Below are 16,736 nucleotides of genomic sequence, written 5' to 3'. Positions count from 1 at the left end.
GGTTTTTGTTATCTCAATGAACATTTAAGAGTTCTTTAAGTTAAGAGTTCCGTCCCCAGATTCAGCTTTTTAAAGTGTTTTTTCCACATGACATCCCTATTACAAAGAGATTAACCTTAAACTATCTTAAACCAGTAATTTTTTTAACCGTCTTTTTGGTCTACCTCCTTCCTCACAGGAATCATGGTACCACCTTTGCTCACAACGGTGTCCTGAAGACTACTTAGTATTTGTGAATATGAAGCTCTATGAAGGTGTTATCAGCCACGTCACGGGAAAGAGCAGAAGAGGCAATGAAGAAACCTGTTTCCAGAGAGGAGCCTTAAGGCTGTGAAGAAAAGGTGGCTTCAGACCACAAAATAACCAGAATGAAGCTATTCGCATTCATTGAGGACCTTGACAATGAACAAAGCAGGGATAAGCAGGAAAAGGGGTCAGGCGACTAGGTAATTAAAAACTCTATCAGATGGCATACACTACAAGAAGATGTAATTACATGTACAAACACAAGTTTTAGATGCATAGTTTTGCAACCTTAACAATGCTTTCCTACTATACTGTGTAATTCAGTGTACATATGCACATGCATCGAGGTAATAAAACTCTGTATTTATAGTAAATGTAATAATTTGTTACAATAACAGAATATACAATTAAAACAGTCACCATATCATTTCCTCAATTATAAGAAACCTTCATTACTGTCACCCTGGTTACCAAAACAGGCAGCCTCAAGGAAAAAAAAAAAACCACCAGCCTTGCCAAAGCATCTAGCAACATGGAGCAAATGCATTAGTGAAGAGGACTGAATACAATGGAAGAAAGTAACTTGGTGAAAATAATCTCTATACTGTCATCACAAACTACAATTAAATGTGCATGTGTGTGTCCCAAATCAAGACATTTCTATTCCTGATTTTGAAATCTTACATACAAATGGCTAAAAAGTCATCTACATTAAGTATGTACTAAAGGGAGGAATTTGGACTAATTAGGACCATGCTTTAAATGTGTCTAGAAGTTATGAGCTCGATACAGAAATTACTCAGTGAAATTCCATGCCCTGCATTAGCCCAGGACCTCAGAAAAGATGAACTTAACAGTGTTTCTCTTCCATGTCTTCAAAATCCATGAAAGAACAGTCAGACGCTGTCCTTTACATCAGTGTTTATCGTGTAGTATTTCATGCAAATTCATATTATATGCAATCTGGTGTACTGGAGTCTCTTCAGAACAGAGCTAGCATTTGTGCTCCAAACCCCAAAGGCAATGGGAATTTTGCCTGAGAGAAGTGAGAGTAAGAACTGTGGGATTTATCCCAATGGTGCTAAACCTTGACTATAGGTCTGATCCTGTCCCTTTTGAAGTCAAAATGTGTTTTGCCACCAATTTAAGGGAAAGTAGAACAGGAGCCTGCTACTTCTTGTATGAACAAGTCTTTTAAGTAAACAAAAAAACCCCAACCATGTATAATATTTTCAAGAACATCAGTATTTTAAAATAATCTTATTTTTAGTTTGCATCCAAAGGGATTTTGAATAAAGCATTTTAATACTGCTTAGAAGACAGCAGCTCACATTAACAAGCATGGGCATGTTCCATCTAAACTACCAGACAATTTACCACAGTATTTGATTGACTGGCTATTTAGATCAAACAGACAATGAAAAGTGAAAAAAAAAACCCCAGCCATTCTCATCTTATTGGTGTGTTCTTACTGTGTCATAATAAAACCCTAGATATTTGTCTTAGAGGAAACATCTGGAGAAAAAGCGTAACAGTTGATAACTGTCTTCCGCTTTTTTGAAACTGTACATGCAACTCAAAGTCCTGCATCTTAAATCACTGGGGAAGGCACCCACAGCCCACTGTCCTTTTCAGTGCAAGTTTTAATGTCAAAGATGTAAGAGACTTTTAACCATCACTAGATTAGTCCAAAGCAATGATTAGTATTACACACAACAGACAGGCACCAAATGTTCCTCTAGCAGACCATCAGAATTCTCCCAAAAGCCAGAAGGCAGCTCAAAAGAAGTGAGACTCCATACTAGTCACTCTGTAGTAAACATTGTTAAACCACTGATTTAATATAAACCCAAAAAAAGTGTCCTGATAATAATGGGATTGTGAAAATCTCTCATTTCACATAGAGGGCTGCAACTTACACAGACTACCAGAAGGGTTTTGGAGATGTCAGCACTAAGCCTGACCCAGAGGAAGTTAAAAAAACATGAAAGCAGTGGGGAATGCACACTAATCTTTCAACCAACAGTAATAAATTATAAATACAGCAGAGCAAAGAGAATTCAAACATTCATCCCTCTGCGCCCTTGAGGACCCCTCACTGAGTGAACAGAGGTCCTTTATTTCCAGACATTTGAGATGAAGTTTCTGCTACTTGCTGTTTTGAATATGTGTTCCTTAACACACTCTCTATTACCAGGACAGATTGCAAGGACCACTAAAACCCCTCTTTATTCTCAGAACTGGCTTGCACTGGAACAAAAGGCCTCCCTAAATCTTTTTCTCCCTAAGAAAATTGCTTATGTAGGCTAACTACTAACTATGCTATTCTGGCTTCAGAACAATGGAGCAGATTTGGACTGGTAAGAATATCTTCTACATTACACTCAAACATCTGTACAGATTTGACTCCAAAGTGCCCAAAATAGCTTGCTTCAAAATGTCAAGGGATGACATTTTCTGACGTTTCTCTTAAGGCAATGGCTACATTGCAAATAGTGCAATAAACATCAAATGAAGAACAAAAGACTGGACTACAGTAAGAAGCACAAAACTTGGTCAGCCAACAGCATCCTGTCCTAGAGGAGCTCTCAAAGGGCGCTGACCCCTCGCAGAAGACCCATGCATCAGCGGAGATGGAAAGATTATGGGAGCAAATCACACCTCGCTGCACCCCATGGTGCCCTGGAGCCTCACAGCCCTTTGCAGACCACGGCAGGGCAGACGCCCCTCAAGTGTGCACCAGTCAACTAGGAGGAAAGTGGGAAATGATGGAGGGCTTTGCCATGGCCTCTGTCGCTCCTCACCGGTGCCAAGCAGTTGTGTCTCAGCAAGGAGACAATTCAAGGCTAAGTTCATAAACACAACAGATATTTTCAGGTCGCCATCCAAGCGCAGCACATGAAAAATTGCAAATTAGCAATACAGGATTGGAATGTGTGGTCACAGGGTTGAACACCATGTGCACGTAGAAAAAGGACTGCAAATTGTTGCCCTTAACTGCTTATTTCTGGAATGTTCTGGGATAGAAAGATAACAAAAACAGACACAGCTGTGCAGCCTTATCTACCATTGTGCATAATTAGTGGTTTCTTTCATTAATTCCTAATTTAAGTGCTTTGGTCTACCTCCAGCCAAAAACAGCCTAGGAAGAGGACTCGGAAATTAAAAGGTAACCTCACAAACTAAAAGTCTTCCCTTTGAGACAGACTGCTAGCAAAGCTGTAACATGCTTTGAAATGGGGGTCTGCAGCATCTGATACCATTTAAAAGTTTCTCTGCCAAGAATAATCCTTCACGCTTACCTGCTACCTACTAATCTTGTCCCAGTGGGATGAGGAGATCTAGGAAGAAATCAATGACAGCACTACAGTTTTCTGTCCTAACCCCAACAAATAAATTCCATTGTTATATCTGTAAACAAGACATACAAAACTGGTGCAGTCATGCCTCCTGGGAGGTGGGTTCCCTCCTCAGACTTGTGCTATTCTCCCTTCCTTCCCAGATGGTAAGCAGGAGGCTACAGCACAGGAGCACTCAGACATGGTGCATCCAACAAACCCGATCCCACAGGAGAGAAAGAGCAAGGAAAAGACCCCTTGAATTACACCAATCTTATCTGTTGCAGTGGCATACTTTGGGTTTTGGCCAGTATCTTTACATTTTTAAGTGTGCATGTTTTTTAGAAGGAAGCATCAAAACTTTAAAGGAAAGCTGAGTTGACTTTGTCTTGTTTTCCAACACACAGAAACTCAGTTAAAAAAAAAAGCAAAGAAACCACAGAGGGGGGGAAAAAAAAAAAATCAGCCTCGTCTATGCCTTGCCTATTTACTGAAAAATGCAATAGCTGCTCAAGAGCTTCTGGAAGCTGAGTGGACCAGAAGTAACTGCTCTTCCTGTAGGCAAGTCTGCCTTCTCAGCAGCATCTTCCCATCCCAGACACCACCGAGTGATCTCCGAGCATGGATGGAAACTGGCACGTTCAGACCTGCCAAGAGTAGATCTCACATCTTGCCCTCAATTTCTTCACTAGAGATTGTGGATGTCATCTCAGACATTAACCTCTGGGAAATGCTCTAACACAGCAAAGGATGCCAAGCATATACAAACAGATCCAGTGGATTATACAAGCAAATTGTCTGACAGCTAACTGAACTGTTAAAGACCTTTTTCATCATTCATGCCATAGTTCACATAGCATTTTTGATGTGCAAGTTAGTCTTAAAAGGTATTTTTTTAAGTGTAGAAACATATGCAATTGCATCTTTCCCTAGTTCAGGGCAGTAGCATGTTTTTGAAACTCTGTCCTGAGGATTTTGATTATAGAACCTTATTACCTGAAAAGCTGTCAGCTTAAATAAGATTTTTAAATGCTTTTTTACATGCAAACTCTTCTATAAAATGGATCCATATGTGAAAATGAAGAACAGTGTTTAGGTGCTGTTCTTGTGGACTGCTGCATACAGCATTCATGAAAGAGCAAACAAAAAGCAGTCAAATTAGTAAAAAAAGTTACACCTCCTAACACTTTACCAAAAGACTTCATGGAATGTCCAAGGATGTAGGCATTTCTATAATAAAGAGAAAAAAATGTAATATATAACAAAAAAGAAAAGAAGATCTCTTTGCTTAATGAAACCACAAAATAGGATTGTATTTTAGATATATATTTTGCTGAAAGCACAAAGGGAAGTTAGCAAGTATTAAGCACAGTTATTACTTTTTTTTAAAAGCCAAAAATTCTCTTTAAATTCTCCTAAGTATCTAGATTCTCACCAAAGTATTCTCAGGACTTAAAATCCTTCTCCAGTTAAAATAAATGTTTCTTTTAAATCCTGTAATTCCCCTTGTCATTCTTAGCTATGAAAATAAAGCAGTTCTTTGTATTCTAGCCTTCAAATTGATTTCATGGATGTTCATCATGGAAAGCAGCTTTGGAGCAAGACGCAGATGTGAGAGTGCACAGCCAGCTGCAGTTACAACACCTGTGTTCTTTCACACAAGAGAATCTGGATGTATATATGGCATCACGGAACTATTTAAGTGGGCACGGTTATTTGCTCTGGGTGCAGAATGATCCATTCTTGGCAAATACTTAGCACCATGTGTTGCTGAACCCCACAAACTGATATTATGCAAGCCTAAGTAAGAACTATTTGCTAACCAGCGGGGTTTTTTCAGATGTTCCTGGATCACAGCTACAGGAACAGATCAAGGTGATTCCAAGGGAGAGGAGCTGGTTACTTCACCTTTGCCTTGTTTTCAATTTGCCCCGGGAGCATTCATGTCAGCAGGAGATATTAACAGACTGAATCAGTATTACAGAAGGCTAAAGAAAGGTAAGCAAAGTCACTCAACATGTCACTGTCATAACTACAGAAAGGCATATTAAAATTGATACGATACAAAACACATATTTCTTACAGCATGAAAATAGGAGTGTCTTATTCTTTCAGTTTCTTAAAGCAAAAATTTGTAAAAAAAGACAGTATTTTGTTAGACTAAGGATACAGCTGGGGAAAAAAAGATGCATTTCAGCCACGCAAGCCTTTTCAGGTCTGAGATCATCTCTGAGGATCAAAAGGGGTTTCTCTGTGCCCCAAGTAATGTATTTTTCCCAGAAATATCAATTAGTCAAAATATTCTTTTCAAAAACTCTCCCTCACTTTTATCCTGTGACAGTTAAAACACAACATGGAAGATGCTAGTTTCAAAGCGTCTTCCTCCGTCTTGCTTCCTTTCTCCTCTACCAGCAGGTGGGGCCATGCATCAACCATGAACTTGCCCAGGTCCACTGTTAATGTGTAATTTGTACTACTACTTGGCAAGCGTATCCCTGTGCTCTCTGTGGTGCTTACAAAGACTTTTTTAGTTACTATCATCCTGATTTTATCAGTGTGAAAAAAAACGCTCTGCCTCACTTTAATGCAGCTTGCAAAATCTTTGTTTTCGTTAGCGATAAAGCAGGTGGCAAGAACTTTGTTTTTAGATGCAATAACTCATCTGGTAGCTAGAAATTTGCCTTGTACACCAAGAAACATGACCACAAGTAGCTGGCGAGGCTCTCTGGCAGGAACCTGCCCCATTTCTCAGTGTAAGTCAAAAGCAACTTGTGAAGTTCATGACTGCAGGGCAGTTCTGACAACTGCAGCAGGACAAAGGCCTATGCTTAGACTGGGCTTTTTAGAATGAATTCAAGGACTCTGGCTTGAGCGGCAAATACATTTACCAAATGAGATAGTGACTCATCACTTCACCCCGTAATTTCCTTTTTCCATTTGCCTAAATCAGGAGAGATGATGACTGTTTTCTTCCCAACAGAGGCTCCAGGCTTGCTGCATTCTACTCACTCTTACGTCCCTTAATTTACAAATGTAAATAATTTTCAGAAATGCAATTGCTCTACTGGCTTTATCGCAGAATTAAAGAAACAAATCCTACAGCATATTCAGTTCAAGCATGCACAAATGGTTTTATGCTCTCTGTCAGTCTGGATCTTTGTCAGACATTGCATAACCTGGTTTCTGAAAGGAAAGAGTTTCCAAATGTTCTGTGTCACTATCTTTGTCTAATTTGCTGATCTGTATCTGTTCTAGAAGAGCAGCGTAAAGAAAGGTGGGGTTTTTAAAAAAAGTAAATCTGTGTTATATTTTCATTACAAGAAGGAAGAGCTTAGGATTATTTTTAGGCTGTAAACCAGCTGAAATGGTATGAAGTGTCAAGATACACAACCCTTTTAAGTTACACAGGAAGCTGCACGAAGCTCTAAAACATCAAAACAGACAAATTGTTCATATAAAATTCTGGTTTGCCCTTCTGCAATCTGACCTTCATTTCAAAGTGGGAATTTAGCATTCCAAGTTAAATCTGAAAGTATTTCTGTCAGTCAAAGTGTTATGCTCCAAAGTCTGCTTAAGGTCAGCCTTCACAAACCAGACCGAAAACCAATACTGTTTCATAGTCTAAACGTATGCAGCTGTATCAGATGAGCTGAATCAAAGTTCACAAAACTCAGCTGGACTCAGTAGAGCTTATGCACTTCTGATTTTCAAAGTTAGGCGAGACAAGGCTAAGTGAAAGGAACCAGCCCTACCTAGCTCCAATTTAAAAAAACAAAGCATTTCAAGAAAAAAAAAAATCAGTATCAAATCTTTACTGCTTCACATAAATTTCAAATGCCTAGTGGAGGGCATAAAGACGATCCTATCCTAGGCCTCCACTGTTGCAAGTGCCTCAATACCTCCAGCAGCAGCCAGTCACCTCTGCCTGGTGGGAGAAGAAACCTGGGGAAAAGGCAGGTTGGGCCAGTGAGAGCCTCACATCAGCAAGAGGAATTAAACCTGCCTTGCCATTGCTCTGACCTGTACCAAGCCTGAAAAAAAACATTCAGAATAAATAATTAAGTGTTAAAGAGTATCAAAATTATTTGAAAGTATTTTCTTAAAAAAAATAAACTTATGTATGTAGTAAAATTAAAAGAACTCATATATATATTTATTGTTTAAAATCTCCAATTAAGTTTCTGATACTCTTATTCAACATATACACAACAGGGGTACATACAGAACTGACTCTTTACAGAATGAAAAGAGTACATGGATTATAAATAACTGAGGTACATTTTAGAATTCTGCTTCCAGTTCCCAATTAATTTGTCATTTTGATCCACAGCAGTTTCAAATCATCAAGTACTGAAAATGTAAACTTGACTGTATTTGGTCAAGCAAGTTTCATACTACAGATTAATTTATTTGAAATACACTCTAGGGGTGTAGAGAGAAGTATCATCCTGGGAAGAATCTTCTGGCCCACTGCCATTACACTGGCTGCTGGACAATATTAACTGTGCTATTCCCTGCACCAAATCCTATATACAAAAATAGTGAGGCCACCTGAACAACATTATTCTTTATCTGAACTGTATTTCCACCTGCACCTCTGGTTTCACCATAGATATCTTTTTTTGTATCGTTCTGCCCACTTAAAAATTTCACCTTTGTTTTTTTATAATACTCTTTCAGCACAACATTTCTCAAATTGGTTTCGTAAGATTTATAGGGCTTTCTGCCTTAGTTCTTTACAGTAAAAAGACCACTTATTACTTTTCCCAATTTCTTTTATGTACAATTATGTTATCTTAAAAGAAATTAAACCTAACTCTTGAGCTGTTTGGAGTTCAAATTTCAGTGTTCTCCCCAGTTCTTTTGGGGGGTGTGTGTGTGTCTAATCCTCGTTACTGAAGGTTCCTAGCCTTTTATGTGAAGCTTAAAATCTTTTATTCAAAAGGAGTTATGGGAGCCTACCTTATTTTTTTTTAATCAGAAAAATACAAGGCTGGATTGCAAGATGATCCTTAAACGTTCTGGAGCATGGCAGGATCATACGTGCAGACTTTGAGATTAAGATTCCCAGTTAAATTAGCACATTTTCTTGTTTCAAATCCCCACTGTCCCAAGCTATTAAAAATAAACACACTGCATGTAAATAGTACTCTGTCTAGAGGCAATGAACTTCAGTTTAGGAGAGATCTAGTCACTAAGGCTTGGGGCACTGTCTCATCCCAAGGAAGCAGAAAAGCCTACATTTAAGCAAAATGCCCCGAGTCTGCAGCAGAATTTCCCGGAGTAGTTCCCAGCAGCTGAAACTCCCATAAAGTCTGTTACAAACATAGTCACAGGGCATGCTCAGAAACTGCAAGATTAACACCAAGACTTCCCAGCACAGTGCTGTGGCCAGCTCACAGTGTGGAGCTGCAAACAGGAGCATCAAGCAAGCATGAGTACAGAGACCAAGCAAGTTACAAAGCACTACTTTTAAGTTTTAAGCAATAAATGCATCAAAGCCTGGGATGCCAGTTACTTCACCACAGCATGCACGTGTAAAGAACGAGATTTTCTTCCCACCCTCTGCCTCAAAATGACCTGTCAGTGTTGAGGCGTCTATCCAAAGAGCCATCCATGTTTATTCTGCAGTTACATATGATGGAGACAATCATCTCTGCAGGTGGTTAAGGAAAAAGTGAATATTACCTGTTCAGCACACATTAATATCCAATACAAGGAATGATCAAAGCAGTGTTTTCTTTCAAAAGCAAATACCCCATTTTCAGAATTAATCTAATGAGAAACCATGAGACTCTTAATGACTAGAGGCTGAGAGTTCGAGGACTTAAGAAATAGGTACAGTGTAACCTAAAATGCCACTACACCCTCCATCTGCCCCCACTTTCATTCTAACAATGATGTACACCCAGGCATTATACATTTGCAAGCAATTCTTGTGTGCCAAAGGACATTGTTATATAAAGCAGTTCAGATCTGTTCTTTATTAAGCCCCCACTAACCTAGAAATGATTCTGCCAGGTTTCCACTTGGTTGCCACATACAATATTCTGTTTTTCCATTCTTACCTTTGTTGATTATCAGCACAGCTGAATATAAATTCATAATAGGCAGAGTGGGATGGAAGCTGATAAACTGATACCACAACTTTGCAAGTGATGCTGCAAACATTTCTATAGAGGCAGAGGGTGATGATACTATTCAGGACTATGGTGTCACTGTGAGAAACAGGATCACATACTGAAACCTGTATTTCCTACAGCTAGAAACACTGATAATTTTGAAAAATAATGAAGCAATATAAGCCATTCTAGACTTTTCATAAGTGAGAGACCCATGTCAAATCTAATCTAAGAAAGATACATCAATATCCTATCAAACTTGAATTGTTGATATGTAAAACACAAATATCTGAATGCCAGTAGGTAAAGGAGACAAATCACTTGGAAGAAGGGTGTTGGGTTTTTTACCCTGAAGTTTTTCCAATTAAAAAAAGAGAAGACTCTTCTATTAACAGAAGAGCTCTGATCACATTCTGAGTTCTGCCCAACATACTGTTGCAAATGTAGGTTAGAAAGCAACTTATGTTTAAGCAAAGGAAATATCTTCCTTTGTTTATATAAGTGCTATTTGTTCTACTGCATGCCCTACCCCCAAAAAACATTAAATCTGAGTTTATCATCATTCCATTGTTCACTTTTAAATACCTGCTCTTAATGCCATAGGTAAACCTCCATGACTAAGTACATATTTTTTGCTGTTAGCGGATTTATGATAGGAACATATTGTTTATTTGGAAATCATTCGGTTGGATTCACCAAGAAGTTTCTCAACACTAAGTCTGACAAACCACAGAGGGAAACACTTCCACCAGCTTCTTAGAAACCTAAAATAAATGCTACCCTGCGCATTCTCCATCTAAGTCTTTACAGTCGTGAATTATAAACATACTTTCCAACCTGTGAGATGTACCTCACAGTAAGTTATTGGTCTCTGTGGTGCCTGAGACAAAGCACATTAAATTACAAAGTGCGTGAGCTAAATACTATGAACTAGAAACACTTCTTAATTGACTGAAATGAGCCATGTGCTAAAAAAGCTGACCAGCAGGTGTTACACACATAAATGTAGAGTCAGACAAGTCTATGAAACAAAAAAAATATCAGAAAAACATGGGACATGCACACCTTCTGTGAACAGTACTGACCTTGTTGCTCACTCTCTGCTTCAACTTTTGCAGGACTTGGTGCTACAGGAAGGGGTCGAGGAGGACGAGGCTTTGGAGTTGGGGGAGATATTTTCTTTCTTCCGATGTACTCTACATAAGTTCCTGGGAAATCCCCCCTCTCCCCTGTGGTTTCATTAAAGCCATTTAACCAACCAATTTCCTCAGGCTTTGCTTCTTCCCCTTCACTGAATCCAAGTGCTAATAAGGTACCTTTATTCACAGTTAATATATCACCTAAGTGCAAGTCAATGTCTTCTTCTCGCTCTTTTTTGTAGTCATATAAAGCTCTGTATTGATATCCTTCGGCACTCATCTTGGCAAACTATTTAACATTCAAAAGTGTTATTAAACAGTATCAAAATGCAATTGTCCAGTTATAGTTTTATGTACAGAGAGATTCGAGATGTATTAAATGGGATAATAAAAGTGTCAATAGCAACGTCTAAGCAACAAAATCCACCAGAGAATCAAAAAGCACCAGGATCTGTCATTTCACTGCTGATGTTTTTACTGATGTATTTATTGTGAGTCAATGATTGTTGCAGAAGTATGTGTTCCTTCTGTGTCTAGCAATATTCTTCCAATTAGCTGGTTTTCTGGGCTTGCTGGCACTTCTGGGTCTCCATACACAAGCTCAGCTGGTTCTTCTAGCCAGTCACACCTTCTTCAGTTGTACTTGCAACAGATTGCCCACGTACCTTAAATATTCTGCCACCGAACTCTGCACATATGCTCTTCCTGGAAAGAGAAGACAAAATTGGTGAAATCATTTCAAATTCTCTTGACGATTGTGAACTTGGGATTCCACTTATGACAATGTTTCTACAACCCCAGTAGAGGTTGAGTCCCACAAAAGAGCCATGAACAATAAAATAAAGCAACCTCACAAAAAAAATCTGCCAGTAACGCTCATGTTTTTATAAAGAATGTGTATGTAATTACTTGAACCGAATTTGCACCCCTGCAGTATGAGACATGCTTCTTCCTCTGTGGCTTAAGGCTACTGAAGTCTCAGAGTGAGAGGGCTAAGCCCTGGAGCTATCCCTGTAGTGCAGTATCTATCCTAGCAGCAAGATTTTACATGTTATCTTCCTGAAGACACACAGCCACAACCCTTCCCCACAAGAGGTCTGCCAGGACAGAAGAGGAGCTCACTGTAATTAGCACTGACGCTCACCATTGGGGTATTCAATCTCCTGCTGTCTATGTAGAGGGTGAGGATGTTCACCGATCCCCAGCCCAAAGCCTATATTCCAAAAACCTATTGGAGGGAGGGGTCTTTTGATAATCTGCAGGAGAACCAAAAAGTCCAAAATGCTTTTACTTGACAAATACCATATTTCTGTGTTCTTAAAAAGAGGGGCTTCCCCACTCCCCCATCTTTCAGATGTTTTTAATGTGTTTACAGTATAATACTACAAAAAACAATCAGCAACTGAAACAGGCACACCCAGACCACCTAAGCAGCACTAGCAGGAGGAAAGTATCAGGGTGTATGCTTAAATTACACTGAAGGCAAGAGACTACAGGCCTGAACATTTGACTCAAGGTTGCCTGACCATAAAGTAAAAAGGAAAAATATGATTAAAAAAATCAATTTAGAAAACAGTAGCTTAAAGACATATAGAACAGTGAAAGTTTTCTAAACATTATTTCAACTGTTACTCATTTTCATCTACTTAAAGAGACAAACCCAATCATAATTTGAAATGCTACACTGGCAACCAGAAAGCACTAACTACTCAAAGTTGCACTGAAACTCCTAAACTACATCTCAATAAAAGACCCAGGGGGGCTATGTAATACCAGTAGATAAAATATTGACTGTGTACCATGTACTTAGTGTACGGAAAGCTGATTTTTTTGAGAAACACTCCCTTCTACATTGTAAAGGGACATCAGTCAACAGGACTGGAACAGGGAACCTCTGACAGCTCTTTTCCACACCATTTTCTCTATTGTCTCAGTCATCAAGTCCCTGGAACATGACTAACTCACAAGCTAAAAAGTGTTTATAAGAACGTATATGGGCTTCCTTTGCCAGTGAATGACCCTGATCCCTAACTTGTATGCAGCTCCTCTTCAGTCCATCAGGTCTAAATATAATTCCCTGCAGCTTATTGCGCAACATCTCTTGTGACAGAACACAGAAGAAAAATCTTCTAAGTTCTCGAAGAACTTCCTTATCATCCCTTGCAACCAGTTTTTGCTGTAGGGAAGAATTATCTGAGCCTGAATTAGACTTCTCATTTCAAAAAGCCTACGCACAAGTATTTATTTTAATAACCTGCAAATCCATCCACGTGGATTAGGCATCCAGCTCCCACCAAAATTTTAATGAGAAATTTCTGCAGCCACTTCTGAAAAACCAAACTATGCTGCTTAGCTCACACTGCCAAACATCACAGACTTTGCAATTAATGTGAAGAGTTTCAGTGATATTTAATTTTGCCTCTTCCACCAGAGGAAAGCGTACAGACAAGAACTAGAGGAAAAAAAAATTCTAAAGCACAAGTATCAATTAAATTGTACAGAAGCCTTTTCAAAAGCATGGGTTCCTCCCATTTCATATAACAAGGGAACAAAATGCACTTACACACCTTAGATCCAGGTGTTGGAGCTAATCTAAATGTTTCTAATCAAAACCAACTAAGCACAGCAAAACTTGCTAGAAAATTACCACTTCGATTACATTAAATATTCTGAAATATTTATTTTCTTTAAGAAAGGTTCAACAAGTGCTCTGCTGCAACTACTCATTTCACTCCTACTGCCTACGGGCATTTTGACATTCAACGAATTAAGTCTTCTAAACACTGCATAATTTAACTGACTTGACCTACTCCTCTGATCTTTTATTATCAAATGTATCATAGTAACTTTATGGCCAGATATTTAGAATGAGTACTTGCGTCTCATGCTTAGTTTGACAATACAGAACTGGAAATGTTGTAATAACATAAAAACTGCTTACTGCTTAAGCATATTTTAAAAAGTCAAAACCTGAATCAGAGAGGACCAAAGGTCCTACCTACTTGCATTCTACGTACTTAAAACAGCTCAATGCAGTTATGGTAGCAAAGTTTCCCTAAATCCAGTTTCCCTGGGGCTCAGAGCTGCAGTACTGGTTCATACTCCTCAGCACTGCCCTTGCTACAGGGCCCCCAGCATCCCATCTCCTGACTGATCTACGGTTTGTGTACCTGGAGACACACCCACAGGTAAGCCAGGCTGAATTTCTTGGATTTATGCCTTTTTTATTCTCACTGTCTGAAAGGGTTTGGGGATGGAGTTAGACTCAGACTCCTAGAACCTTGCAGACAGCTCTAACACAGAGACAGATACCAGTTCTCCACACCAGCCCGGTAAGACTGCAGCGTCTCCAAAGAGCCCTCTTTGACAGTTCTTTACTTACTGCTCTGTTAAGATCCCATATAAACAAATTCCCTTTACTCCAAGTGAAATTTCATGGTCTCTACATTCAGACATTTTAACTCAAACTGACTTAAGCCGATTAGTCTTAAAATAAATAGCTTGGAGACCATCTCAAGTACAGGAGGGGAAAAAAAAAATCAACCAAACACTTAGGCAAGAAAGACTGTTATATTTGAGATGATGTATTACTGGATTTCCATTTGGCTGGTGGAATGGAAAAGGAGGAAGAAGTATTGTAAGACAATCAAACACTCATTTGTTTTTTATTTACTGTCTAAGAGCTTGATCCCAATGAAAGATTCCTGAGTTCAGACAGAATTCTGATCTCTCAGCAGAATGGTTTATGTTGGGCATTGCAACAGTTATAAAATTTAAAATTCAACAGAAAAATTTACAAGAATCTCTTGTATCAAGTGGAAAAGGAAGGGGACATGAAAGCTTCCCCTCCACTCTCCCCTTCTCTATTAAAAATGATGTCTGGCTCCCACTCCACTGATATCCAAATATTTCCTCCCATACTAGCTAGCATTCTTTTGGTGACTGAGAATAAAAACTTCTACTCTGCAAATCCATGTTACTACCAGTCCAACAAGAGGGGTGCCCATGTGCTACTGATACGGCACCCCTATACAAGACAGCAAAGATTTTATTCACCTTTATACTAACACATTTAATAACCACATCTCCTTGCACTGCCATCTCTCTCATATTCCAAAAATCCCTAGGGAAAGAGCACCTAACATGAACTTCCCTTTCACTGCAATTACGAGCTCCTTCAATACAAGAGCAGACTAACGTACTGGGGAGGCAGTGGAATAATGAGAATTGAAGTGTGAGAGAGGAACGTGCATGGAAACTGACTCTTCTCCCCACTAGGTGTCTACACACCTGTAACTCAAAGTGCAGTTCCCTCTGCACAAGCACGTAAGTACCTGCTGCCGCTCTCCAGATGGAGATGACCAAGGTAAGTACCACACCAGGACGCTATTTTCTGCAAGAAAGTCAGGCCCATGATATAACGTGAAGAAGATGCATATTTATATAATACTTTTATACCACTTCCAGTCTTTGAAAGAATGATTTTTGAGCCTGTGGAGATTCTACCGCTGGACAAGTTCAAATACATACGTACACATAGAAGAAGTACATTAACTTCGCTGTGGACACTGTAAAGCATGTCCCACTCTGAAACACCTGAAAGACTTTATACGCGCTGCAAAGGTAGGGAAGAAAGCAGGGAAGCATCAAGGCCACTTCAGAAAAATCATTGAATTAACAGCAATAATTGAAAACGCTAGGAAAGTAATACAAACTGAGCTTCCACCCTGTTAAGAGGCGGGCAAGTTAACCCCTCCGGGAGTCCTGCACCGACACACACCCGGGCGGTGGTCCCCGACGCAGAGCAGTCGCTCTCCAGGGGCCGCAGCTCGGACCCCGCGCCCCGGCCCCGCTCGGGGGCGTGCAGCCCCTCTACCGCCGGGAAAGGGCTGCGTGGAGACAGCGCTCCCCGGCCCGGAGACGGTCGCGGAGCCGCCGGGACCGTCCTCGAAGGAGACCCGAGGACAGGCGGGCTCGACACCACGCCGCCCGCTCCCCGCGGCGACGGCCGCCTCAGCGCTTCCGACGGACACCCCTCCCGCCGCCCCGGGGACGCCAAGCCGGGCGGGGGCACCAGTCCGGCGCCCCACGCCGCACAGCGGGGCCGGGACTCCCGGGCAGCCCCGCGGGTCGCCGGGCCTCGCCCCCGGCACGGCGCGCCGCCCGCCCTGCCCGATCAGGAAGCGCCGATTCGGGGCGCCCCCGGCCGCGGGGGGAGAAGCTCCGCCGCCCCCAGGGCTCGGCGCCGGCCGCAGCGGGCGGCCCGCCCGGGCCTGCCATGCCGGAGGGCTCGGCGGCGCCACAGCCGGCCCCGGACGGGGGAAAAAGTTGCACGAGGCGGCGGCGCTCCCGCTCGGCCTGTCACTCCGCAGGAGCCGCCGGTGCCCGAGTCCCGTGAGGCCGCACGGCCCCGCACCGCTCCGCTCCCCTGCCCCAGCGGTCGCCTGCGGGGCAGCGGCCAAGTAAGGCGGCCGCAGCGGCACTCACTTTACCTCAGCAGCAGCAGCAGCAGCAGCAGCAGCTGCGGCGGCGGCGGCAGCGCCGCCGCCACCGTCTCCTTCCCGCCGCCGGGCAGCCGCCGCCGCGTCGGCCCGCTCTCTGCCGTGTGTCCGTCCCACCGCTCACCCGCACTCGCTTCGCCTGGCCGCGCTCACCGCCCCAGCGCTTCATCGGCGCCGTGCCCGCCGCCGGCACGGCCTCCGCCCCGCCCTCCCGACGCGCCCGCCAATCCGCGCCGCCACCACCGTCACTGTTCCGCCCCGTTCGCTAACTGACGGCGGCTGAGGGGCGGTGCCCGCTGCCGCCCGCCCGCCCCCCGGCCCGGTCGCTGGCTCGCCCCAGGCTGGACCGCGGGGCTGGCAGCCGGCGGCGGTGTCGGGTTGCCCAAAGCT

The 16,736-nt window shown here is 41.9% G+C and overlaps 1 protein-coding gene across 1 annotated transcript in view; it reads right to left on the bottom strand.

Annotated features, from left to right (window-relative positions):
• The window catches only part of PIK3R1 (phosphoinositide-3-kinase regulatory subunit 1), a 60,403-nt gene extending 43,889 nt beyond the window's left edge, over positions 1 to 16,514 (bottom strand). Inside the window, exons 1-2 of the mRNA XM_054809510.1 lie at positions 16,338 to 16,514; positions 10,792 to 11,550 (exon numbers count right to left, since the gene is read on the bottom strand). Coding sequence (XP_054665485.1) covers positions 10,792 to 11,125 — 334 coding nt within the window. The 5' untranslated portion in view covers positions 11,126 to 11,550; positions 16,338 to 16,514. The remainder of the gene's footprint in view (positions 1 to 10,791; positions 11,551 to 16,337) is intronic.
• Positions 16,515 to 16,736: the final 222 nt, after the last annotated feature.

Source organism: Grus americana, chromosome Z (genome assembly GCF_028858705.1).
Source record: "Grus americana isolate bGruAme1 chromosome Z, bGruAme1.mat, whole genome shotgun sequence".
Lineage (NCBI taxonomy): Eukaryota > Metazoa > Chordata > Aves > Gruiformes > Gruidae > Grus > Grus americana.
Note: the sequence above shows the minus strand (reverse complement) of the source record. Positions and strands in the feature narration are given on the sequence as shown.